This window comes from Cricetulus griseus, chromosome 2 (genome assembly GCF_003668045.3).
Source record: "Cricetulus griseus strain 17A/GY chromosome 2, alternate assembly CriGri-PICRH-1.0, whole genome shotgun sequence".
Classification (NCBI taxonomy): Eukaryota; Metazoa; Chordata; class Mammalia; order Rodentia; family Cricetidae; genus Cricetulus; species Cricetulus griseus.
Genome location: NC_048595.1, coordinates 226,889,605 through 226,917,500, shown reverse-complemented (window position 1 = coordinate 226,917,500; position 27,896 = coordinate 226,889,605). Strand labels below are relative to the sequence as shown.

Genomic DNA, 27,896 nt, shown 5'->3' with positions numbered 1-27,896 from the left:
TATTAGTTATTCATATTCTAATTGTGTGTATATTTGTGTGTTTTTGTGTACGTGTTTGTGTGTGAATGTTGTGTGTGGGTTTAGGTGCCATAGTGCACCTGTGTTGGTTCAAGAATGACTTTGTGTAGTTAGTTCTATTCTCCTATCTTTATGTGGATTCTGGGGGTCTAATTCATCCTTAGGCCTGTGTAGTAGCAAGAACCTATATTGGCTAAACCATCTTGCCACAACCCTGAATTATTGTTTTTATAAGAGAAGGAAAATAGAAATGATGAATCTTAGAAATAAATTCCATTTTGATGGTATACCATAGTTACATAAGGTGTAGCCTCCAAGGGGGCTTGGCTGGAATATCAAATTTCTTAGCACTGGATAATTATTTTAATATAAAAAACTGAAAAAACGTCAGATATGATGATATATTTGTATGTGTCTGGACCACCATTCTTTTGTAGCTAGAGGTCCATTCTTTTGTATGTATATGATCAAGTATAGCCAGGAAATGCAGCCAAAGAAGGCAATACCTCGGTGGTTGTCCATGCAGGCTCCTCCCATCAGGAGCACTCACCCCCATTCAACTTCTCAGTGAGGCGTTCCTGGACCAGCCTGTGTCAAAAGAGCTCGACTTTCTTGCTTTGTTTCACTTTTCTTCAGGTACTTGCCACTTTCAACTTACTATATCTAGTACACCTTTAGTGTTGCATCAATCTCTTCCTAAGACAATGGCAAGGATATTATTTTTAAGATGTACTTTTGTGTATTCTTGTTGCACAGAGCTGAGTCTGACACAGAGGACACACTCAGTAAACATCTGAAAGAAACTTCCTTGAAAATTATTTCTTGAAAGTAAACCGATTATGTGACAGAGAAATAACTGAACTTTACCCATCCCTGTATGAGAGAGAGTAAAGCTGCTTTTGAAGTTAAAACTTTTCCTGTGATCACACTTCAGAGCACAAGATGCAGATGATAACATCTGAGAGGAAGGAAACGGTGCTTTGTGTTGAGTTGTGAATATAACATCATATGTATTTTTTTTTATATGCAGGCTAGCCTTCTGAACTGTTTCAAGAGATGGCTTATCTTATTTTGCTTTTGGCTATTCTTCATGTGCACAAAGGTAAAGGCAATCCTATGTCTTAATTTAAAAGTTTGGCTGTGTTTTTGGTGTTTGAGTGTGACATGTGCATGTGACCATAGGTAATTTCTTACTTGTTTGGAAATAATGAAATTTACAAAGGCCAATTTTGTAGATGACATTGTCAGCATTCACTATGAACTTATCAGACTATTTGTTAAGTCTTGTATAATTTATCTATTTGGTTTTGTCATCATTGGATCTAACTCAGTTTATGTGATGTGTATTTTAGCATGGTGTGAAGCAACCTTTTGGGACACAGCTGTTCAGCTCTCTGAGACTATGACTCTGGAATGTGTATATCCATTGATGGATAACTTAACCCAAGTGGAGTGGACTAAGATCAGTGGCACAGAGACTGTGAACATAGCTGTTTACAACCCTAACTATCATATGCATATAAATCACAACTACCTCCATAGAGTGCACTTTCTGAACTCAACAGTGGGATTCCGCAATATTAGTCTTTCCTTTTACAACGCCTCTGAAGCAGACATTGGCACTTACTCCTGCCTGTTTCATACTTTCCCAAGTGGACTATGGGAAAAAAAGATAAAGGTGGTCCAGTCAGGTAAGGAAAACCTTATTTTCCTCTTTTTTTTCTACTTAGAATGCTTAATTCTAAGAAATCCAATTAAAAGCTTACAGCACTATTCTGTTCTTTCTCCTGTTCCATGTGTAGATCCTTTGATGGTGTTTTCCTTCAAAGAGTAATATTGTAAACCAATCCCCATTTTTCTTAATTGCTGTTGTTTCTAAGTGGAGGCGTCTCACAGGTTTCGGTGAAAAGAAGCTCAGATTTACATAGTTCTTATGATGACATAAGGCTAGATTCAAGTGATGTTGCCAACATGTAGATTCAGAGCCAATCCCTTTTTTCAAAGCTGATCTCAGTAATGTGTGGCACCATTTCCTTTTGCTGAGCATTTGGCACTAGTTTCAGCCCCTGGATATCTACGATCTTTTCTGCATGACTTAATCTGAATATATTAGCAAATTCTGTGAAAAATTTCAGACAGAGTCCATCTTCAACCTATTTACTTCCTCTGGAAACTGAGAGACACTGTATCAGAAAGAGAATAATGATTTATATGAAATATTCTGGTGACTATGCTTTGATTCTTCTCATATGGCCATAAGGACTAGGTATGGAATAATATATTCTGTAAAAATCTTGTGTTAGTGGTTTACTCTCTCTCAATCTGAAGTAATCAAGCAATGTATCAAGAAGAGGATGATGATGATGATAATTTCCTTGTTGAATGTTTAGGGATAATATATTTGAAGAGCTTGGCCCATGGTCATTTGAGAACAGGGTATTATTACCATCATTACGGATACTTTCTATTTTTTGACATAAAAATATTCACAGATCAGATATCAGTAAAAATGGAAGGTTTTTGGTTCATAGTTTCTTGTCCGTTGGCCCCCAAGTCATGTCCCATAGACATGCAAAGGAGAATGTTTTGTGCCATCTGATGCAGAGCCTTTAAAAAAACAATGCATATTCTGAAAGAAAAATGATCCTGGTACAAGAAGAATAATAAATGATCAGGAAGAAATGACAGGTTCCACATGTAGGTTTTTTTTCTTCATAGGTGTAGCTAATCTTGACTAATTTTGTTATGAAGTGTTAATTAACAAAATATCTTTGAACACTTATTTATTAAAAGATTTGTTATACCACTAAGGAACAATTTGCCCCCTTGCACAGACACTTGTTTAATGTTTTCTGCTGGTTTTAAGTATAAAATCCTCTTTGAGCCATATTGCCAGAAAAGGATAGAAGTGATATGGGCCTTGAAATAGGGCGATGTATTTCACACGTGGCTTAAGTTGTCAGAGCTGGAAGGAAAGGGGGCCCCTTCTTGGCTTGTGGTATCAGGGTATATAGTTTCTTTCACACATCAGGTATTTTGATATGTGTCATAGAAGAGAAGATATATGTTGTGTTTAGAGAAGAAGACACGTCTGACTGTTTAGCACAGAGCTTGGATCTAAACTGTCAAGCCATTGTTGCATCGATGGAGGATTTTTAGCATCAGTTTTGGAAAAGTTTGGGGAGAATTTTTCCCCATTATAACACTCAGATTTGCTGCCCCCTTTCATTTTTTAGGTCAGTAAAGGAGAGCCTCTGGGGGATTTAAAAATGGAGTGGTGAAAGATTCTATTGGTTGCCAGAGGAAGGGCTGCTGGGTTCTTCATTTCCTCGTGTGACTTTCATGGTGGAATTCTGAAACATGTTTTGTTGATTTAAAAAATAATGATTTTTTTTGTCTTTCAAGAGCATATTTATGTAATGGGCTAAGGCATATGGTCTACCTTATTTTGAGATTTGGAAGGGTAGTTTTTTTAATGATAATGGTGAAATTAAACATATTAGTCATATTTTAAAATTTGCCTTAAAATGTGTCTAGAAAGCTCCTTTAGGGAACCTCATTAGCACAGTAGGCAGTGTGTCAGTCTCATAAAAGTTCCTTTTATGCTTTTTTCACAGCTTATCAACATCTAGAAGTACTATATTTTATATGCTATAAAGATAGAGTTGATCTATTTAATACCAAGAAAAAATCAAACTTGAAAATGCAGAAACCCTAATGTGCATAATAGATTGTGAGAATTCTAACATAAAGGAGTTGATCTATCTAATGTTTAAAGAAAAACAAACTTAAAAACCAGAAATTCTACTGTGCATGACATTGTCAGGATTTCCTGGCAAGGAGTATCGCCATATGCTTCTCATTAATACTGGTGTCTGTTCTTCACTAGTAACTCTGTATGGCTGATGGATCTTCTTCCAGTGCCTTAGACAGAGTTCCTAATTCTTCCCCACTGGACACTTGGACATGGACATTACCTTCAGGATATCCCCACATGGGGTTGCCATGCATTTTAAAGTCTTCTGGCCTTTCTAAGGCCTCCAGCTCTGTAAGTGTTTCATGGTGTAGCACCATAGTTAGATGTTAAGTAATATCATGGGAAACATGAACCTCTCTAGGCCTTAAAGGATGGGGCATGACCACTGCATTTGTATCTAAAAATCTCCTTTGTGCTATATTCTTTCCTTCTTTCCATAGTCTTTCAGCCTAGTATTGAGGTAGTTACAGATCTTATTCTGGATAAGTGATACTGTTAGTAGAAAGGACTTTAAAAAATGTTTGTTAGCTTTAAAATAGGGATTTCCTAATTACTGATAAAATTAAATAGATAAAATTGGCTGTATTATTTTCACAATTAATGGTAAAATATATTGGTGTGACTTACTTGACGACATTTCCAAAGCACTCTCTGGTAGCATAGTCTATGGGAAGTCTTGGAAAACAGATTGCTCACCTTGTATCTGGCCTTAGTAGTCCGTGAAATAAAATATATTTCTAGTTAAATAACCCCTTACCTGCCAGGTGGTGACCCACTCCAATATCCTGCCCAACTTTTACTAGATACCTACTTTGTAAGAAGCAATCAAACGTCTTCTGTAGTATGTTTGAATACTCAACCACAGAGAAAAGGCATTTTCTGGTGCCCACCTGAAGGAGAGAGGAACCATCAAACCTGTTTTGGAATATGATACATTAGCTGATTAAAGAAACACATATTCTATGATATAATAATTCTGTTCTCTGATATTTTATTGATTGTGCACATGTGTCAGAAAATCCATGTTTATAACAACAGTGATGATAGTAGCAATATTTGGGAACCAGCCAGAAATTCAAGAGTAGAATAGGAAAATGCAAGGGTAGGATAGGACTCAATCATGCAGGAGGAAACTGTGTTCTTGAGAAGGGAGGGGTCATCCAGATGCTTACCAACAGAGATGAATCTCACCAAAATCATGCTGAGGGAAGTAAGCAAACCACTGATGACTTTGGGTGTGGTTCCTGTCCTTTACTTTGTATAGGCATGCAAAACATACTTGATTGATATATAAACAACAACAAAATAAGGCTACAATGAACAAGGAATTCTAAAGCATGATCAGGAAAAAATATAGAATTAAGAGTGACCACCAGCATCTTTAATGTTAATTATCATAGTGATACTCATGTATATTTTTATTTACTAATTTCTCAAAGCTGTATTATAACATTTCTTTCAAGCATGCTGAATTTCTAGGAACATGATGAAAAATATTTAATTGCAATATTTGAGCAGTTCAAATATACTTACCTACCTAAGGTAAGTAGGAAAGTTTCACTCTTATTTGGCCTGAAGGTTAGAGAGAAGGAAGCTTCAAGAATGCACCCATTTTTTTATGATGCAAGAAAGGGAAGGTATTGGCTTTAGTTACAAAAGACAGAAAATTAGGAGAGCAGATTGAGCTTGGAAGAAATGAAGCAGGTCTGGTGCCCTGAGCACCAGTCCCTCAACATTATGGAACAGCAGAACACAAAAAGCATTTCAGGATTGAATATGCCAGCTTTGATATTATTTCATGATCCAGCACCTGTGAAAAAGACAGTTAAAGTGTCAATAAGTAGGGGCAGAAGACTTAAAGACATAGCTTGGAAAAGGGTCAGACTGAAGCATCTGAAGACATTTATCTACAAACATGGAAGTCATAGGGAAAGGAAAGGAGGGAGAGAGGCAGGAGTGTGGAGAGAAGGATGAAGCAGAGAAGAAGGATTACTGGTGTGGGATCAGCAGCCAGTGGAACTCACAGTTACAGGGTTATCTTCCTAGCTCCACTTGCATAGATGCTGTAGTTGGTTGCATCACATGGCTGTGATGTTCATGTCCCCATGCACTTGACCTCAGATTGAACACTGAGCTGCTTTTCACTGAGTCCCTCTAAAGAGTTCCGTTCATTTTGGGACATCGTGGGACAAGAATGTATGTCTTCCGCACCTCTTTTCATAGTCTCTTATTCTTACTCCTTGCTAGTCTAGCACTGTTTGCCTAGGTTTCAGCAGCTAAATGGTTTATGTGTGTGGTTAATGGTGCCTTAGAGATGGGGTCTCCAGAGTTGGTAGAATAGCTTCTAAAGATAATGCTGACCTCTTTATCAAGTGGGGACAGTATGGAGTTTGTTTTCTCCTTGGTGTTGGTGTGATGTGAGGATTCAAAGGTGGAAAAGGAAGAGTGTCTTAGATCCAGTTTCTATAAATAGGTTTGCTGATATGGGGGAGTGAACTTATCCATTAACTCATTCACCAAGTCTTTACTAAGAACCTAAAATATTCTAGGTAATGTTCAGTGATTTGGAAGATAGCAAGCCATGAACTTTAGCTCTGCATGTACTTTATCCTGGTTTGAAATTCATAGCTTGTCTTTTTTAGTTGGTAGATTTTCAGCTGTCTTTTGTAATCCTTCTTAATATATTATCATGTCCTTCTTTCAGCTTTCATTTTGTTTATCCAGAATTAACAAAGAAGGAAAAAATGCATGAAAACAGCTCTACCCTGTGTAGTGTAGTACTGACCAGTACAAAGTAAAGAAGGTGGTGACTTGATTTGAAAGGACAAGGGCATTTTGAATGTCAAAGGACATTCTAAAGCTGGTGAGAGAGCTATTAAGAAAGAATCCCCCATAACCTCTTGCTACAAACATTACTGGGAATTGTTCAGATCTTTATCTTTATTCTTTTAATTCTCAAAGGTCAAGTAAATCCACAATTCTTTCACTAGTCCTTACTGTAGCTACTCTTTACGCAGTCTGAAATAAGCTGCCAACCACAATGTCTGGAACATATTTCCTCTACAGAGCAGGCATTGGTGTAATGGGTTATGTGGGTGCTGGTATGTGGTAAGGATGAGGCCTCTTGCAGGAGTAAGTGTTGGTATCCTCAGTCTTTCAAACCTGTTAGCATCACCATAGAACACATCCAGCACACAGGTCAGAGCCACCTAAGACTGCCTAGGCTTCTTTGTTGTTTAAAGTATTTTTTTTCTCATCAAAGCCCAAAGCTACAGTCAGCAAGCATTGTTCTCTGTAGAATTAGTGCATAGATTGTAAATGGCCATGACAAGAATTTACCCATAGACTAGTTAGAGTGCTGACTGGAAGCAAGATCATGGTTTGTGCTTTATAAAATAAAAACATTGAATTTTGAATGTTCAAACAAGGTATCAAACAAACAAGAAAATACATAACTGAAAATAAAACTCCTGTCTCCAGGGATGGCTTGAGAGAATCTTCTGAGGACTTTCTCCACTAATGCTGCCGGTGGGATATCATTTAGACCCACAAGAAACAATCTTGTTTCTAAACTAGTTTTTGTTGTTGCTGACCTTTGTTTTTGTTTGTTTGTTTGTTTGTTTGTTTTCTGGTTTTTTTTTTGGCTTCATAGGAAGTGGTGATTAGAAATAGAACAACCTGTCCCTTTCTTCATGAAAATGGCAGGAAAATATTTCTGAAGATATCAAAGGTTTTGAAACTATTAATAATTTTAAGACCATCAAGTCAATCCTTCTGGGGTTAATGCAAAATGAGCCCCTAGGGCAACATCTCCTGTACTTACTTTAGAATAGTTTTAATTAAATAACTCCACTGATGGTGCTGCTGGCGTTTCCCCAGAGAGATTATTCACAATCCAATAAATCTTAATGTGAGAAAATTTCTCCTGACTTCAGCTATTTAGCCAATTTATGTCTTAAGAACACGGTCTTTTTCATAATTTGCCCAGAGAAAACTGCTCATTTTCCATTGGTTTGTGGCATAAGAAGGTATCTAGAGAAAGACCCATCATCTATAGGATATATGTGTAGGAAAACTCATGTCTAAGGAAAGATCACATCCTGTAGGATTTGAGTGTAGGAAGATGTCAAGGGAAGGACCCATGTTCAGTAGGAGAGGTATATAGGAAGGTTTCTAGGGAAAAGGTGATAGCATGCCATTTCATACTTATCAACACTTGAAATAGATATGGGTGGCATGCCTGTGCAATGCAGTGGTGTAAAGATGGTGATCAGTAAGAACTGAGTGTGGACAAGGGCTCTGTGTTCAAATATTCAACTTAATTATTGGAATGCTTATGAAAGCTCAATTCTTTATTTAATTAAGTAAATTTGTTTCCACTTTACATTTCAACCCCAGATCCCCCTCTCTCCCCTTCTCCTACCTCTCCCTTGCTCCAATCCTACTCCTCCCTCCACTCCTCAGAGGGTCTAAGGCCTCCTTGGGGAGTTACCAAATTCTAGGATGCCAAGTTGAGGCAGGACCAAGTCCCTTCCCCCTGAGTCAGGATGAGCAAGGTAATCCACCATAAGTAATGGGCTGCAAAAAGCCAGTTCATGCCCCAGGGATAAGTCCTGGTCCCACTGCCAGTGCCTCCCCCCAGATCAAGCCACATAACTGTCACCCACATTAAGAAGGCTTATTTTGGTCCCATGCAGGTGTCAGTCCAGAGTCTATGAGCTACTGCTAGCCCAGGTCTGCTGTCTCTGTGGTTTTCCCCATCATGGTCTTGATCCTGCCCCCCTTGCTCATATTATCTCTCCTTCCTCTCTTCAACTGAACTCTTGGAAGTCATCCCAGTGCTTGGCTGTGGATCACTGAATCGTCTTCTATCAGTTACTGGATATGGATTTTATAATGGGATTTAGGGTGGTCACTGATCTGATTACAGGGAAAGGCCAGTTCAGATCTCTGAAAGGAAGGACCCAATGGAGACCTCCTCCCCACCATTGCTAAGCTGGTGTTATCTTCGTGGATTCCTAGGAGTTTCCCTAGTAGCAGGTTTCTCCCTAACCCCATAATGGGTCCCTTTATCATGATATCTCTTTCATTGCTCTCCCAAACACGCTAAAGCAAGATAGAGCAAGAGAAGGTGAAAGCCCTCCTGTCTAGTCTGGACAAGGCAACCCCATAGCAAAAACAAAAAAAAGCAGGAAAGAGTCAGAGACACACCCACTTCCACTGTTAGGAGTCACAAGAAAACACCAAGCAACCACAACATATATGCAGAGTACGTGGTGCAGTCTCATCCACACTCTCCTTAGCTGCTTGTTGCTTCAATCTGTGAGCCCATATGAGCATTACTTAGTCAATTCAGTGGGTCATGTTCCCCTGTGGTCTTCCATGCCCTCTGATTCCTAGAATCTTTCCTCCCACTCTCCTGCAGGATTCTCTGATCTCTGAAAGGAAGGACCCAATGGAGACCTCCAATTAGATTCTCTGTGCCTGAAGTCTGATTGTGCATCTCTGCATCTACTCTTATCTGTTGCTAGAGGAAGCCTCTCTGATGATGACTGGACAAGGAACCAATCTCTGAGTTGATCAGAATATCATAAGGAATCATTTTTACTGATTTGTGTGTGTGTGTGTGTGTGTGTGTGTGTTTGGTCCTAGCCTAGGTCTCTGAGCTATCCAGTCACAGTTCCTGACCATCCAGGCCGTGTACAGTATGGGATCTCTTTCTGGTGTGGGCTTCAAGTTAAACCAGACCTTGGCTGGCCACTCTACAAGTTCTTTACCATCATTGCCCCAGCACATCTTGCAGGCAGGACAGACTGTATGTTGAAGGTTTTGTGGCCAGTTGGAGACCAGGTTTCTTTTTTGGTAGCCTGCTGAGTACCTTCTCATACCAAAAGACTGGAACATAGAGGCGAAGGCTCCATGCAGGTACCAGCTCATCCTTTCTGTGTTCAATGAAGTATATAGATTTTGTCCTCAGCAGTGGGGACCCCATTGTTAGTTTTTATCCTGTCATCAGCCTGGGTTGTTTGGAAATTTGCATCTTCTTCTATAAGTTACTAGATATAGATTTTATAATGGAAGTTAGGGTGGTCATTAATCTAATTACAGGGAATGTAATGGGATTACAGCCAATAACTTGACTGAATACAACCCATTCCTACCATTGAAAGCCTTGCCTGGCTACAAAAGATGACCAGTTTGGACTCCATATTCTCCATTACTAGGAGTCCTCAAACAGGCATCTTCATAGATTCCAGGAAGGTTGCAATGCACTAGCTTTCCACACTGCCTCAGAGGCCTACATTAGAGGAAATTTTTAATTTATATTTCTAATTAATTCTATAAATAGATAAAGTAAATTTATTTTTCTTTACAAACTGCATGCTAAAATTGAAAACACACAATTTTTCACTTGAGAAACAGCCAGGGAATTCCATTATTATTTCTGGTACAGTGCTTGGTAATGTTTGTGTATTTACTAAGAGATGGTTTCTTTGTTCATTAGCTCATGGCATTAGATTTCTCAGAGTATCCCTTCATTACCTATTTCTATGTGTGTGGTGCTGGGGATCCAACTTGGGCCTCACACATGCTAGGCAAGCACTCTACCACTTACTCTGTGTATACCCAGTTTCTTCTGTGTTATCTTTTAACATACATTGTTATGGATAGTTAAGTAAATGATATTTATAAATACAGCATATATTTCTCCTATATGTTAAAGTGTTTCATAAAATAATAATTTAATCAAATAGAAGTAGTTCAATACTAGTACTGCATTTCCTTGAACTGACTTAATATTTGAATTCTCATCTTTTAAAAATAAATTTATTTATTTTACATCTTGACCTCAGTTTCCCCTCTCTCCTCTCCTTCAAGTGCTCCCCCCCTGTTTCTACCCTCAATCTACTCCTTCTCCACTTCTGCTTAGTAAATGGCAGGTCTCCCATGAGTAGCAACAAAACATGGCATATCAAGTTGCAGTAAGCCTAAGCACCTTACTATGTATTAAGGCTGGGCAATGTGACCCAGTATGAGGTGTAGGGTCCTAATAGACAGCAAAAGAGTTAGGGACAGCCCCTGTTCCCACTGTTAGTAGTCCCACAAGAGGACCAAGCTACACAACTGTAACATATATTCAGAGTGCCTAGGTCAGTCTCATGAAGGCTTCCAGGTTGTTGGTTCAGTCTCTGTGAGGCCTGATGAGCCAAGGTTAATTGACTACTGGAAAGGGGGGGGATTTCAAGGTCAGGTAAAAAAAAAACCCTGGTTCTTGGGAATCTCCTAGGAATCTATAAGGAAGACTCCAATTTAAACTCCTAGAAATAGCAGATATGTAGCCTGAACTGGCCATCTCCTGTGACCAGATTTGTGTCTAGCCCAATTATCAGAGTGGTATCATCCAGCAACTGATAGAAAGTCATGTACACCCACAGCCAAACCTTTAATGGAGTTAGGGGAATACTGAAGAAGAGAAGGAGAAAAAATTGTAGGAGCCAGAGGGATCAAGGATACCACATGAATTCTCCTTTTAAATGTAGTCACCATTACATTTTTAGTGAAAATATCAGAATTAAAAAATTAAGCCAAAGGGAAAATTATAACCTTGTTGGCAAAAGACATTATTGTGTAGAATTACAATTTATTAAGTGTATTGAATGAATGATAACAATTATTTAAATACTTATGTAAATCCCTTCTAAGCTCATTGAAAATTGTATGTGTGTGTGCATCTGTGGAGAAATGAGGAAATTTCTTTATTGTGAGTTATAATCTCTAGAAAGACCTATGACTATGCAACTTAAAAACATAATATCTGGGTAAACATATTAGATGAGGGATTGTGCTAAATAGAATTCAGCATGGCTTGGGGAAAAAAGGGATGACTAATATTGTTTCTGGTTTGGTTGGAACCATGGCCTGGGAATCTGGTATGTGTTGGATGGGTGGAGACATGCACAATAGGAAAGAGAAGCTCTATATAGAAGATGTCTTATGAAACATCACTGACCAGGGAAATAGGATTTGAATATAAGGAACACATTTTGTTAGTGGCTGTGGGATAGGTTGAGAAGTACAAGTTTTAAAATGGCTGATTGTCTTGTAAATAGTATACTTCAGTGTGGAGAGGAAAACCATATGAAGGTATGGCAAGAAGACAAAAGGAAAGGCATCAAGATAAACCAGCCTGGCTTGCATCTCAAGTTTGGATTTCCAGCTTTCAGAATTCTGAAAATGGAATGTCTTTTGTTTAAGCCACCCATTCTGTAGTACTTTGTTATACTAGCTCCTCAGAAACTTCCTTTGTCTATCATAATTGATCTTCATTGTCAACTTTATTGGATTTGAAATCAACTAGGAAACACTTCTGCATGGGTCTGTAAGAGCATCTCCTGAGAGGTTGTCAACTGAGAAGGCAAAACCACATAGAATGTGGCTACCACCAGCCCAGGGTGTGTGCTTGGACTAAATAAAATAGCACACCAAGTAGTAGTCTTTTGTCTTGTTTCTTTCTATTTTGTAGCTATAAATGCAATATGACCAGCCACCTCAACTCTTGTAACCATACCTTCTTTGCCATTGTGGACTTTATCTTAAACTATGAGTTAAAATAAACCTTCTTTTGGTGATAACAGTGAGAACAGTGACTAAAACATTGCCTACATTGTTTTCAAATGCTATCAATTTTCTCTCTTCTCTCTATGGCCATCATTTCCGGGAACATGTTGCATTCTTAGAAGACATGCTCAGTAAAGCAACAAAAGAATAGAAGTAGAAGACACCTCTGTACAAATTCATCACCATTAACCCTGGGAGGTATATAAGAAAGCATTACTTTCAAACACAATTAAATGGAACATAGCAACCTTTAATGAGTTCCATTTGGGAAGTTAAAAAATATTTTCCTGGATTGTGGCAGAGGATTATAGCATATCTCATTACCAAAGAGGTTTGACTAGAAGGGAAATATGTGATTGATCATTTATGGAAAGTAAATTCAAATGAGAGAAAACCGGCAATGAAATGGGATGATAAGAGTGAATTTTAGAAATACAAGTTAGAGATACTGACAGTTTGGAAAAATAGGGGTAATTGGGGTAGTCAATCTGATTGAGAGAAAGTAGAGAGAGGAACTATTGACAAAGTCAGAGGTGTTGATTAAATCAAACAAGTTAAGAGTGACATTTAGTTCCAAACAGTAGGAGAAATGGAAGGACTCAGTTTGGAAAGAGGAATATGGATTTTTCTTATTTGTAAATACAAATTATATAAAAGAGTTTGAAAATTTGAGCTATATTGTTTTATCCTTCTTAGCCACGTGGTATTTCTCCCAAGGAAATTCTTGGACTGCAGACATTCTTTTTAATTTTTAGATTTTTTATTTTATGTTTTTGAGTGTTTTGCCTGGAATTCAGATGGTTTCCAGATACCATGTAGGTTCTGGAAACTATACTTGGGTTCTCTGAAAGAGCAATAAATGTGTTTAGCTGATGAGCCATCACTTCCATCCTAAGGCAGGTTTTCATCTTAAGGCCATGCTGGAGTTCTTATCCTAGTATGCCTTTGGTTATATACTAAGTATCAAAACATTTCCCTATTTTTGTGACCAACTGGCTTTAATTTAATGACCCATGTATGTTTAGACTATTACCCAATGAAAATATAACTGTATTCTGAAATATGGTGTCTATTTGCCAATACAGATTATATTTGTGTTGGATAGATTGGCTGGTTGCATCTGTGCACCAAATACAATGAGGGTGGAGTTATTATTCCCAGTAAAGTAATTTTGGCTGGTATGTAAGTTAGATAAAAGGATTATCATTCCTAGGAATAAACATGCTACTATCAGTTCCAATAGAAGATTTCGACATTCGAGGGCTTCTCCTGCAAAGTTACTCTCTCTTTATTCACGGAAAAATTTTATCATTTGTGTCACCACTTCCCTCCCTCCCTCCCTCCCTCCCTCTCTCTCTCTCTCTCTCTCTCTCTCTCTCTCTCTCTCTCTCTCTCTCTCTCATGTTTTGAAATATTTTATGAATTTACTTTAAAGTTTTAGGCAGGTATTTTCAAACATTCTTTTGGCCTTGTTATTATTTGTACCTTTGGGTGTTGTGACTCTTCCCAGATGGATGGTCTTTTTGCCGTTCTTTTGGTTGTACCTTCATCTGACTATGACACTTTGGCTTTGCATTTTAGCCATAAGGGTTTTTATTTTAAGCACAACCCCTTTTAGATCTGTTAGAATAAATTTCCCTTAGACTTTCAAACATGTTTTCTAGTATCCTTGGGGTTTCTTTTGGGACTTTTACTCTTTAAACTAGAACTTACATTATGTATTTTTAAAACCAGAATATTTGCATTTTAGTATGGTTTCCATTTGTTAAATATGTAAAATTTCCAGTGAACATTCTTAAACTTTGACTTTCTGTTCAGAATGGCTTTCAGTTATCTGAACAGGCAATTGCTTCAAAGCACACAATTTATGTGTCTCTTCCATACCACAGCATAATGTAAAAATTAATGCTTTTTTATTCTCATATGTTAAATAACCAATTCTAAGAGCAATCTCACTATAGTAAGTTTTTTTTTTTCAGAGGAGAAATTCAAGACAGAATGTGGACAATTTAGCTAACTGCTGGTCTCTATGTGTTTAAGTCTTCTGTCTGACTGGCTTTGTGACTATTTCCCTTCATTCTGTTTTTTGGGCCAGGTTACTCCTAGAATCACAGCGGGGGGGGGGACTGGTTTCTGCCATATAAAAATTGGACTCCTGTAGCAGTTGCTATTTAAAGCTGAGATAAGATGTCAGTAGATCATAGTGTATCTCCTTTCTAAAAAGTCTTATTTTTATAGATTATCCTTTCCCCCCTTTTCTGAATATGATGTGTTGCTTTCTTTGGAGTTGTCCCTTTGCTTTTTGTTAGTCACTTCAGTATTTCAAGACATGGGTATTTATATTGGTCAATTGTGATTTTCTATTAGAGCTCAGATAAAGAGAGTGGTTGAGACTTCGTTCAGGAATAATAAGGTTTAAAAATATTCAGAGTGGTTGGGGTTATGTAGGAGAAATGGAAATTTTGTTGGAAGCAAAAGACTTGAAAACTCATGTGTTGAAGAAGAGTACTGGCTCTAGATTTCATCCCCCTGTATTGAATCTCGTCACCCTCCATGCCCCAGACTCTAGGCTTGTCTTTCTGCATAGAGACCCTTCCTTTCCAATGTTATCACAGAACTTGTTATTTTTCTATCATTGTCACCTTCAAAACTGCTCTGTAAATTTCTGTGGGCCTCTCCAATGTAATGCTATCTGGAGTGTAACTTTGAGGGTTTTAAAGGACCCTGCTCCCAGGCATTTCTTCTCATCATCGTGGGTCCTTGAACTGTACTCTGAATCTTGGTTTCTTGACATTATCCATTTAGCAAAGAGGTGATTCCTAATTAGATTATATTCAGCATTTCTAAATAATGTCGCTGTGGTTCTTTAAAATTAGTTATTCTAGTTAGCCTAGTTGTCTTTTAAACATTACAAACATTCAGAAAATATTCAAGGCCATTCTTCTCAATACGAAAATTACTTTTCTTTTCTGATACTAGCTCTGTATTTAAATATAAAATAATATATTCCTCTAGAGGAAATTGCAAATCTTGCAATATATTTGCAATAGCTCCAGTTCCAGTATACATATCTTAGTGAACCACTTAGTAACTGATAGCTGGCCATTTGTCATGCGGGATTTCTTCTATGTGAGGGAACTGGTAATGATGGATAATAAGTGACTGAGGAAGGATTCTTAGTGTTCCCTTAAGGATGGTTACCCAGAGATAACCAACCAGAAGCTTCCATAAAAGTGAAAAAACAGATCCTCTGAGGAAGAACAAAACTTAAACTAAAACCAAAGCATAGCAAAAATTCAGGAGGAAATAAGTAGTTAGGAAAATAGAAATTAGTAAAGCTCATCATGGTAGTAACATGTCAATTATGAAATGCAGGTCGGAACACCAAAAATGATGTCATTTTATGTACAGTTACTTCCTTTGACAGGTGAGGAGACAACTCATTAAAGTTTATTTTCAGAGATAATAGAAAACAACATAATTATGACAGAGGAAGAGTTGCTGTGGTGTTTACACTGGGTATGGGATGTCTGGCCCTATGTGCTGAGCAATTCACTCCTAGCATGTGGGATTGTTGGTCTTTCAGAGACATTGCCTGGGATTGTTGAAACCCTAGTGTCCTTCTTTGAGAATGAAGCTGCTACTTATCTGGAGCACTCACCATGTAATGCATCAATGGGAAATGCTACAGTGGAAGAATGGGAAGGTAAAAACCACAGCTTTAAGGCCAGAGGGTACACCCCAAAAGTTCATATATGATGCTATCAGGATGAGCAGGGAATTTGAAGATTTCAGCAGACAGAATTGTCTGCACAAAGATATGAAGTGAGTAAGGACTGTGAGCACATGACGGCTTTTTTAAACATAGTGACTGTGATTACAGACTATGTACAGTGTGGAAAGAGATGGAGCAGAGATGTGTGGAGACTGTACTTGCAGAACTCCGTAATGTTAGACATACCAAAATTTCAGGCTTGTAAGTAGGGATGGATGACACCAAACTTATATTCGGGAAGGAATTTCCTCCCATGGGAAATTTGGTTATAAAATTTCCACCTCAGCACAAAAACTAGAGCAACTGTATTCTAAAATGGTGACAAGCTGTATTGATTACTTTCACATTGCTAGGTCCAAAACACCTGGTAGATCCCACTTAAGGGAGGAAGAGCTTGGTCCATTGTGGTGAGGAAGGAATGGTGATTATCACACTATCGTGATAGCAGAAGGAGCATGCCACGGAGTCATTAACATCACCATAGATAAGGAAGCAGAAAACATGCCCAAACCAGTGGCTGGACTCTAACCTGCAAAAGCCTGGCCCAAGTGAACTAGTTTTGCTGAGCAAAGGTTCTACACACTTTGAACACGGTGCCAGCAGAGGGAAACAATCTTTTAAAACATGACTCTGAGAGTGATGTTTCTTATTTAGAGCATAACACTGTTCATGCCCTATAGCCCACAAAGGTTTGTGGTCATCTATTTTATACATACATACATACATACATACATATGTAATATATGTATATAATATAAATGTATATATATATATATATCCATTTAGAAGTAATAGTGATTTTTAATTTGCCTGTACTTATAGTAATCTTTTAAAAAACTTTTTTTGATTGTTTGTGGATTTCATGTCATGCATACCCATCCTATCCACCTCTATATCCCTTCATAGCCACTCTCTGTCCTTGGAGGCTTCCCCCCAAAATAAAATAAAATAAAAATTTAAAAGAAAAAAATCTTGTCATGGAAGCTGTAGTGCAGAGCCCAGCGAGTGACACAATACACACTTTAGTCCATACATCTTTACTTGCAAGTGTTCATTAGTCTGGCTCAAGGCCTGCTACAAATTTCTGGCTTCTGCTACACCTTTGATACTGGGTCCTCACTGGTAATCCTCTTGGATATGCTGTTGTTGCCCTATGTTGTGGAGATCCTGCAGCTTTGGATCCTCAGGACCAGCCCCTTTAAATGCTCCAGCAGTTCATAGTTGGGTGGATGCTGAGGTGGGCCAACTCATAATGCTGGTTCTGGGCCTGGGTTGTAGCTGGGTTGGTCAGTCCACCAGCTCTCTCTCATCCTCACCACCAGGGCAAGCCATGCATCACTGATTCAGCTAGCTCACCCAGTGCAGCGGGTAGCAAGGGGCAGTGCCAGTTCTCTTGTTCTAAGGCCTCAGTAGCCAGCTCACTGGTACTCACACCACTAGGGCCAGCTCTTCAGTGTTGTCCAGGCAAGGAGCAAGGTCTAGTCTCCCAAGTACTGAAGTTGGTGTAGAGGAGAGAGAGCTGTCCTGCTCTCATGCCCCAAAGGCCAACTTTCCTGCCTGCTTTAGAGGGTGAGGGGCGAGGAGGGAATATTTCCCTCACCCATGCCACCTCATGGCAGATGAGGGTGGGCAGAATCATCTTTTCCACACTCACACTCTCAAAACCCCCATCACCCATGCCCCCTGCCAACAGGGTCAGCTCTACTATGTTGCCTAAGTGAAGTGAGAGGTCTGCTTTCCCAAGTGTGGCAGCTATGAGGGGCAGAGCCACCTCTCCCACTCTTATGACACTGGGCCAGCTCTCCTGCCCAGGGGCAAGGAGGGAGGCATCTCTGACTTGCCCACATGGCAGCATGGCAGATGAGGAGCCCCTGCCAACAGGGTAAACTACTGTGCTGCCGAGGTGAAATGCAGGATGTGATCATCTCTTAATATCACATACACTTAGTTTGATTTCAATAGTCCCTTTAAATTTTTTACAGCTACAAAATGGTTCTTAAGTCCAAACTTGAAAGTCTTTTATGAGATCCAAGGCAAACTCTTAACTCTAAGCCCCTACAAAATAAAGAATGTTATTTACTTCCAATGCACAATGGCATAGAGCAAACATTGCCACTTCAAAAGGGAGAAAAGGAGACTAAAAAACAAGATTGAAATCCAGAAGCCTAAAGAGAAAATCTTGTAGCTCCTTGTTTGACATCTGGGGCTCGTGCTGTCATGACATGGATCTCCATTTAGTTCCTGCAGCTTTCATCAAGGTGCTCTCACCATTTTCAGGGAGGAATTTGGAAAATGGTGAGTGTGTATTGATGAACTTGAATGATTTTTCTTTATAAACACCACTTTTAGTGTCAAATCTGTAGGGAATATACTTTTGTGGGAAGTTTATAAATATGAAAAATGGACACACTTCTGGTACATCGTGCAGCAGAATGAATGGAAAATTTGTGCTAGATTTTGTGAGATATGTAAAATGGATAATCTTCAGAGTTTTTTGTCTGTTTATTTTTGGTTTTATTTTCTAGTCTCAGGTTTGGGTTTATGGAAAGAATGAGAAACAAAGTACATAGAAGTTAGGAAGTTCATGTACCTTATAGCAAGTAATAGCCTCTATTTTGAAATAACTTCATTTTAAAAATGCTTATTCAACATTTGGAACTCTTCTATAAACTACTTATTACTATTAATAGTATGAATCTTTCTTGATAAACAATTTTTTTTTCTGTTAGACTAAATCCTCTTCTGAATTCTTCAACAAAGAACAATGAAAATGAAAATACACTTTGCTTGGTGTCATTTAATTCACACAGAGATAATATTCACTCTCTTGAAGCATTTATTTATCCTTAAAACTTAGATAATCTTCTTGCTTTAAGCTCCTTCAAAAAGTACTTATCAGTTCTTTTTTCTTTGATAGTCAGTATTGATTGAAGGCTTTTGCTTACCTCCCCAACGATCCTTTAAGTATTGTGGTGCAAATGAAATATTTTGTCTTATGTAATGTTTCCTGGTTCAAGACATCTTTGAAATATTTTAAGACACATTTTTCAGTAGTGTATCAGAATTTTCCTCCGATATTTGTGAACAGACCCTAAACAACTTTATTGAATGTCTGAATTGCCTGGGTTTCTTCATTATTCTTCCTCACATTGGACATAATTGGGAGGGAGAGAGGTCATAGTCATATTGTTTATCCTTAAGAAATGAATTGACAACTCAGCTGAGGTAATATCCATCACTAATATGACCCAGTAGGTGAAGCCACAGCTTTCCAAGTATTTTCTGGATAAAGTTTTAAAATTTCTCTATATTTGACATTTATCTCTCTCTCTTTTCTTGTTTTCATCTTAGTTTTGTCTTCTAGAGACTCCAACAACTATATTATTTTCAAATCCTTCTTTATATTACTATTTGTATGAACCATGCTGGGGTTATATTATCTCTAGTCTCTCTACTTGCTTCCTACATAGATCAGTATTTTAAAAAATCATGAAAATAATCGCATCATCATGCCAATACATTCAGTGTGAGAAATTCAAGCTCTATAGAACCACATCTCTTTACTTCAGTCTTTCCAGTCAATTCCTTGTCCATACTGGGAGTTTCTAAAGTCAAGATGATGTAGGTAATCTCTAGCTTTGTTCTGAGCCAACACTGATTCTTCTACTTAGGGTAATTGTTCGTATATTGCTTCCTTTATATAGTCACATAGCACTTTTTGTGTTAATTCTATTTAATTTTATGGTTACTTAGTAGTTTCAAGGGGACCACATCTGCCTTATTATCTATTTCATCATTTTATCTTCTTTAATCCCTATTATAATCAGTCCTTTATTAAGTAATTCATGTATTTATTTACATGTGTTTTGCAGGCATTAAATCAAGGTCCTCATTAATGTTAGGTATGTGCTCTAATAAACTACAAGTCCAATCCTATTTTTAAACACTGAATTAGTGGTTTCAATGACCCTTTGTAGGCTCACTCAGGGCAGGGATAGCAATTATTCATCTTTATAGCCCATAAATCTTTCCCCACAAATCTTTATATAATAAAGTTTTAAAGATACCATTCTTTGAGATCAACTCATTGAAGTACTTGTGACTAAATGCTATGACATTTGTGTGTTAGCCTTGGATGAGTAGATATACCCTTTGATACTTGCTTTCCCTAGACCCAAAGCAGGTGCCATCAAACATTGCCTTGGATTAGCAGTCTTAACACAACTGTTTCAAGGTTTGAATCACCAAGCTATTGGCTGTCCATTTTATCACTACTGTGACCAAAATATTTGTCAGAAATAGCTTAAGGGAAGAAAAGTTAATTTTGACTCATAGTTTTCGATCCTCACAATGGGCAAAGCATGGCAATGTGATTCTATTCCTAGCAGTGGGAAGATGTGTAGAGCTCTTAGGATGGCTGTACACTAGAAAGCAAAAGAGACAGGGTTGGTATCACCTACAGAACCCCATCCCATAGTTACATACTCCTTTAACCAGGTTCCATCTTCCAAAAAATTCCATAGTCTTCTTAATTGTACCAGTCCCTGGCAACCAAACACTCTAATTATTAGCTTGTTGGGGACATTTCAGATTAAAACTCTCTTCTGAGTGAGTTGAAGTTGCTTATGTCTTTCACCAAAATTTCTGTGTTACTTCAAACAATTTGATACTTTTCAATGAATTTGGTTACCATACAGTGGTATAAGAATAAAGTTACATACATAATTATGGAATATATAGTTATGAAAATAACAATTTAGAGAAGTCAACTCTAATAAAGCAAATTGGGTAAGAAGTATTTATTTAATTCATGGTGATGTTGCTAAGACACTTCTCTCATATAGTTGCTGGTGTTTTTAGTAAAGCAGAATGTTTTGCTACCCAATTTGCTTTATAAACAACATTCTGCTTTGCTAAAAACATCAGCAACTATATGAGAAAAATGTCTTAGCAACAACACCATGAATTAAATAAATATATGTTAAAAATGGTCTAAGAGTGGGGAATTCATTGTTGGGCAACAGGGTTTGGAGAAGCTCAATGGAAGAGACAGCACATGACTCCACTGACAGAAGGAGATAGGGAGTGCTATAGAGCAGAACCAGGCTGAGTACTCAGAGGTAAACCCAGGGTATGTGTGATTAAGACAATATGAGTTTAAGCCTGAGGTAGAGGTGGGTGGTATAGCAAAGTCAGCCCTGAGAAATCATGGTTCTTTCCATTGGATTGATGGTAGTGCTAAGAAGTTTTAATTTAATTCTAAATGTTCTAGAACCACTTAGAATTTCAAGCTAGGAAGGTAAAAGCATAGATTTTATTTTTATTTTTCAAAATTGCTTTGGCTGTATTTCAGGTATTGATGGAAATGAAGCATGAGTAGAGAGAATGGTGACATGATAACAGAAGGACCATATAGTTGAGAATTGTTAATTACACCAATTATCTTAGTTAGGGTTTCTATTGTTGTAAAGTGACACCATGACCACAGCAACTCTTATAAAGGAAAACATTTAATTGGGGTTGTTTCTTACAGTTTCAGTGGTTCAGTTCATTTTCATGATCCTGGGACATGACCACATGTAGGCAGACATGGGGCTAGAGAGGTAGCTGAGAGTTCTACGTCTTTGTGGGCAACAGGGATTGAATTGAGACACTGGGTATGAATTGAGCATATAAGAGACTTCAAAGCCCACCCCCACAGTGACACATTTCCTCCAACAAATCCACACCAATTGCAACAAGACCACACCTCCTAATAGTGCCACTCCCTTTGAGGACCATTTTTTTTCAAACCACCACACCAATTTAATTGAGAAAGCAGAGCACTAGGCAGATAGAAGGCTACTAGAAGCAAAGAAAGGATGATGGAATTTGGAACAAGTTAAAAGAGATACTGGGCATGGAGGTGAAGGCTGGCCTCTGAACTGGGCTGCTGACACGTGAGGACACCATTTATAACAATGAATGATATTAGAAGAATATCATGTTCCAAAGCACACAAAGCTATAGTGTTCTATCAATATCCCTTAAAGCAAAATTGATGAGAATGAAATGAGTGCTGATTAGGCACAGGTATTAAGTGTAAACAGCTTTTTGCCTTCTGTTATATGTGGACTGTTTCTGGGTGTAAATTCTAGTTGATAAATCATGTTTTCACACTAAATTATGAAGCTAAAGTCTCTAGTCCAGTGACTCATCTGAAAGTATTATTTTGTGCTTAATTCTTGTCTAAGCATGAAGAGAACATTATTCTTACACTACTCTATAAGTCAAGGCCATCATTGATACTTATTGAGTTGAAAATATTTTGAGTCATCTCTTCCTGGAAAACATTTATTTAATAGAGATTAATCTGCTGGCCTATTAGTCTTTATCTTATTCTAAATTGTTTTTGAAGACTTCTTTCATTTTCTGGGTTCAAATTATATTTCAAGAAAAGAAAACGTGGAGTTGAGCAGATCATCAGTACTACATAAGCTCTGGAGTAGTCTTAAATTTAATTAGTTAACTTCTGTTATATGTTGTCTTATATAAATTGTAAGCACCTCTGCATGCAGCTAATGCCTTGCTGTGATATGCAGCATATTTTTTCCTTTGTCTGTGGATTTTTACTAAGACCTCACTGTCTTGGTAGTTTTGTCTGTTTGCTGAGGCCATCAGTGATTTATTTATAAGCACCCTTCAGATGCCCAATTTAAGTCTGTGAATAAATTATTTTGGCCGTTGCATAGAATTGAAAAGATGTTTTGTTCTCCTATTACTCTATGGCAATATGCCTCTGAAATGAAGTAGCACACTGTGATAAACCTCACCTTGATCGAAGCACATTAGGGTAGATTTGTAATTGCTGCTACTGGCAGGGGCACATCCTGTGATTAGGCTCAGATCCCCAAATTTTATAGCTTTTTGTTTTGTTTTGCTTTTAAAAGGCAAACCCATAAATGTGATAAATGTAATTCCAAGATAATGGAGTTAGGAAGCCATTACTGAAGGCAATTTTGGAGGAAAATGGAGAGTGTAAAATGATGACTTTAAAATATTTAAAATTATGGAGGTGGAAATTAAATTGCAGACTTTGGAGGGAAGTATGCACAGTGCAAGAAAAAGGAAAGTCACCCCAATTTAGTGATAGAGTTTACAGTGAGATAAAGAGTCAGGGAGAATGAAGAACATTGATTGACTATTTAACAAGGAACCATGACAATTGATTCCCACACTAACAGCATGGCATATGGCAAGAGAGCATATGGATTCATAGGTATCATTTTCATCAGAGCTCTTTCTGACTGATCTGGAAACAGTTCAGTTTGCTTTTCTAAACTTCATTTTTGCTGTCAGTGTTTATAATTTTAACATGGTTCCTAAAGTCTCTAGTCCAGTGACTCATCTGAAAGTATTATTTTGTGCTTAATTCTTGCTGGAATTTGAATTCCAGCAAATGGAGAGTCACAAGACAATGTAAGAAAAATGTCCAGACTTTTAGAGAGCTTCAAAGCATTGGGTGAGATTAAATATAGGTAATTTGATAATTTACTGACATGTCTACTCATTTCTTTGTATTTACCATTTATCCTCTTCCTAAATTAAATCAGGTAGTAGCATTTCCCAAATCTACGAAAAGTGATATTGCATCTCATGTTGAGCAATTACAGGTCATCTGGACTATTTTGAACTCATCAATAATGCAAAGTAGCTACAGACATGATCTCAGAATAATGCACATAGTCCCTGAGCAGGACATGAAGTAGTGAGTGGGTTTACCCTCATTTAGAATCACTGAGGTCTCACAAAATAAAGATTGGTCATGTGGCATTGCTATCAAATGCTGTTTGTGAAATGAATAATTGCTTGTAAATTTCTTATCCTTCAAACTAAAATCTTCCCTTAATTAAAAATTGAATTCCTAGAAAAGTAACAATATGCTAATGTAGTTTTAAAGTACTTTTTGAGCCTTTTCTCATACCAACTTTGTTTCTGATGAGGCAGTACCATTTGCATTGTTAATTGTAATTCCTCTGAGGGTTATGAGGCTTAGTCTACAACTCAACACATCTTAAAAATAAAAGAGAAATCTGGCACTAGGGAAATGTCCAGAGATCTATAAGGATGACCCCAACTAAGAATCTAAACAATAGGGGAGAGGCTACCTTAAATGTCCTTCCCCTATAATGAGATTGATGACTACCTTAAATGCCATCCTAGAGCCTTCATCCAGTAGCTCATGGAAGCAGAAACAGAGATCCACAGCTAAGCACTGAGCTGAACTCCTGAAATCCACTTGTAGAGAGGGAGGGGGCACAAGCAAAGGGGTCAAGACCATGCTGGAGAAAACCACAGAAAGAGATGACCTGACCAAGTGGGAGCACATAGAACCCAGTCATAAAACTGCATTGAACCAAAACCAAGCCTTCTGAATGTTGGTGTCAGTGAGGAGGCCTGGGCAGTCTATGGGACCTCTGACAGTAGAACCAGTATTTATAGCTAGTTTGCAAATGGACTTTGGGAGCCCATTCCCCATGGAGGGATACTTTCTCAGCCTAGATACATGGGGGAGAGCCTAGGACTTCCCCAAATGATGTGACAGACTTTGATGATTTCCCACGGAAGGCCTTACCCTCCCTGGAGAGTAGATGGGGATAGGATGGGGGAGTATGTGGGGGCATGGGAGGATGGGAGGGAGAGGGAACTGGGATTGATATGTAAAATAAGGTGGCTTCTCAATTAAAAACTAAAATAAAATAATGGAAAAAATACAATAGCTCCTCATCTGATGGTATGGGAGTTACCTTAAAAGTATGGACATTTATGTTTTATTGTAACAGAATGACAGCTAAGTGTGCCTGGAATGGTTTTGGTTGTCATTTCTTCTTTTTTATTACTAGATAATTTTTTCACAAGAAATTATTTTTTATTAGTTCAAATTAGAAACAAACCTGCTTCACATGTCAATCCCTTCTCCTCTCCCTCCCTCCCCCGAGCCCCCACTAGTCCCCCACGTCATCCCCCCACCTGCTCCAGGGCTAAAAGTCTGATCTATCATGCCTTTCCTGTTTCCAATTTCTTCCAGAAGAAATGCTTTTCTAAAAGAGCAATACACAGGATCCAGCACAAAGAATGAACTTTACTGAGAAAATAAGAAACTAGCTGAACCACCAAAAGGAATTAGCAAGCACAGCTTTAACTCAGGATCTGAAGATAAATACTCCTTCTCTAGTTCATGAACACAATGCATTTATTAGCATAGGCTCTGGATTGCAAGTTTGTTTTCTGGTGCTTCTACTGGGCTTGAAGTAAGTCTTCTATTCTTTATAACCTCAAGGGCACTAAAGGTTGGTGGGTCACAGGAAATAATGAAAGATGGTCCCATCAAACCCATGGGATGCACTGTGACCTCTAGAACTATTTTACACAGAGGTGGGATATGGGAACCAGGGATTTTCTCTTACCGAAGTATTATGGGCAAACAAATTTCTTGGGTAGATATGAATCTTATTTTAGTTCATTATGTGGAAATAAAGATAAAAAGATATGATCACAAAGAAAGTTTCCCAGACTTTGGAAGGGTCTCTAACATAAATCTTGAATTTTCCTTACCTCAGGTTGTTTCCAGAAATCTTATAAAGAACAACAGAGGTGATAGAGAAAGCAGACATTTTCCTACATGCTATGAAGCATCTTTTGTTTTCTCCTTTTCCTGTGTGGTAGTCTTTAACTTTTCCTAGACTGTAATCTCTCCCATTTGTCTTGAACTGGTCCTTTGCATAATATCATAAAAGCAGAGTGTTTGACTAGAATATCTGAGGCCTGCAATAACTTTTCTAACTATAGTAGCTGATATCTGTCCATACAGCATTAATTTCATAGGAATTGTTATAAAATGTTCTTCATCTGTTATTGACACTTATCCAATGATCAGACTTTAAATGACAGATGGCAAAGGTTGCTACTTAAAAGGAAAAATGTGAATGCTGAACTAGATCTTAAGAGATCTACTTTAATGAATAAACATGAATACATGATTTTCAGAAATTGCTTTAATTGATTTTCATAAAAAAAACCCTGTATGCTGGAACTGACCTGGAACTTCCTCCCTGAAGAGTAACTCTTGTTGGATTGGAAGGTGCTATGCAAGCTGCCAAGGGAAAGGAATGCTCAGTCATCCTACCCAGCTGTGAAGGCTCTAAGCCACAACAATGACTGGAATTTTAAAAGGTCAAAATGGTGAAATAGTGGTATTATTCACTTGGGTGTAGTCAACAGCTGTTTAATTGGACTCTAGGCTGAAGAGAACCTGCTATTGTCAGGTTCCCAAACCAACATAATTTCTGTCTTTTCTATACCTATCCTTCTATCCACAGATAAGTTTATCACTCAGCCCTTATCAACAAAGCTTTTTTGGGTGACAGATGGAGACTCTTTCAGAGATTTGCAACTGGTCAGATGTAGAGAATAAGTTACTGTGGGATGCCCTACTCCAGTGGGTTCCTCTAAAGCTAAGGTTCAGGAAAAATCATGGAAAAGAGGCTGAAAAATTGTAAGAGCCAGAGGTCTAGGATGACTATTGAGAGATCATTTTCCCTCGACATAACACACAGGAAAAATGCACTCATGAACTTTCAACAATATATCTTTGCAAACATGAACAAAATGGCAATACTAATTAACATGCCAATTCAGACAGGAAGTTCCCCATGCTGCCACTGCTAGATGAAGAGCTACAGGATGTCAGACACTGCTGAGATAAGAACAATAAACTGTGTTCCAGGATGAACGCCCACATAGATTATCCAACACAAAACACTTAATCCTGAATCCGTGAATGTTAGCGCAAAGGTAAATGGATTCAATATACTATGTATACATGTGTGCCTATGTGTTACATATACATGTGAATATGTGTGTACATGTGAGAAGACAATAACAAAGAAGAAATCATGAATTTGGGAGGAGGATGGAGCAGTTGGAAGTAAGAGTGGTGTAGATGTAATGCTCATGAATGGAAATTCTCAAAAATACTTCCTCCCCTTTCTTAAATACTACATGTTTAAAAAGCAAAACAAGTTTGAAGAATCTCCGTACTCACATAGTAACAGCACTAATTTATACACTTAACTATATTAATTATACACTTAACTATATATATTATTAGTAACAATTAAGTTATGGAATCAGCCAAGGTAACTATAAACTGATGAATGTATAAATGTATAAAGAAAATATGACATCACACACACACATACACATGTACACACTCACTCTCACACACACAAAGTAATAATTTATCCAGATATAAGGAAGAATTAAGTTATGTCATTTTCAGGAAAGTGGATTGTACTGTAGATCATCATATTCAGAGAAATAAGCCAAACTCAAAAGGAGAACTATGTCATTCTTTCTATCATGTGTGGAATTTAGAGAGGAAAGAGGAAATACTACTAAGTACATGGAAAGGGATAATGGAAAGGAAGGATGAGAGAGAAATGTAGGGAGGTAATATGATCAGAGTGTATTTATATACATATGAAGGTGTCACAATGATATCTGCTGCATTCTACAATTAATTCCTGATAAAGATAGTAACCCCCCCCTCTTTTTTCTAGTTGGGATGAAGCTAGTGCCTTTATCACCATGAGAAATGAGGAACTTAAATTTCAAAATCCTCAGCTCTTGTGATCTGTAACAGTCAGTAACAAATCCTTTAGAAAAAATTTAACTCTCCAATTATTG

General features: G+C 37.8%; 1 protein-coding gene across 1 annotated transcript in view; it reads left to right on the top strand.

The window, feature by feature from the left end:
- The first annotated feature begins 1,074 nt into the window (after positions 1-1,074).
- The window catches only part of Cd226 (CD226 molecule), a 70,240-nt gene continuing 43,418 nt past the window's right edge, over positions 1,075-27,896 (top strand). The window contains exons 1-2 of the mRNA XM_035439068.1: positions 1,075-1,120; positions 1,371-1,709. Coding sequence (XP_035294959.1) covers positions 1,075-1,120; positions 1,371-1,709 — 385 coding nt within the window. The remainder of the gene's footprint in view (positions 1,121-1,370; positions 1,710-27,896) is intronic.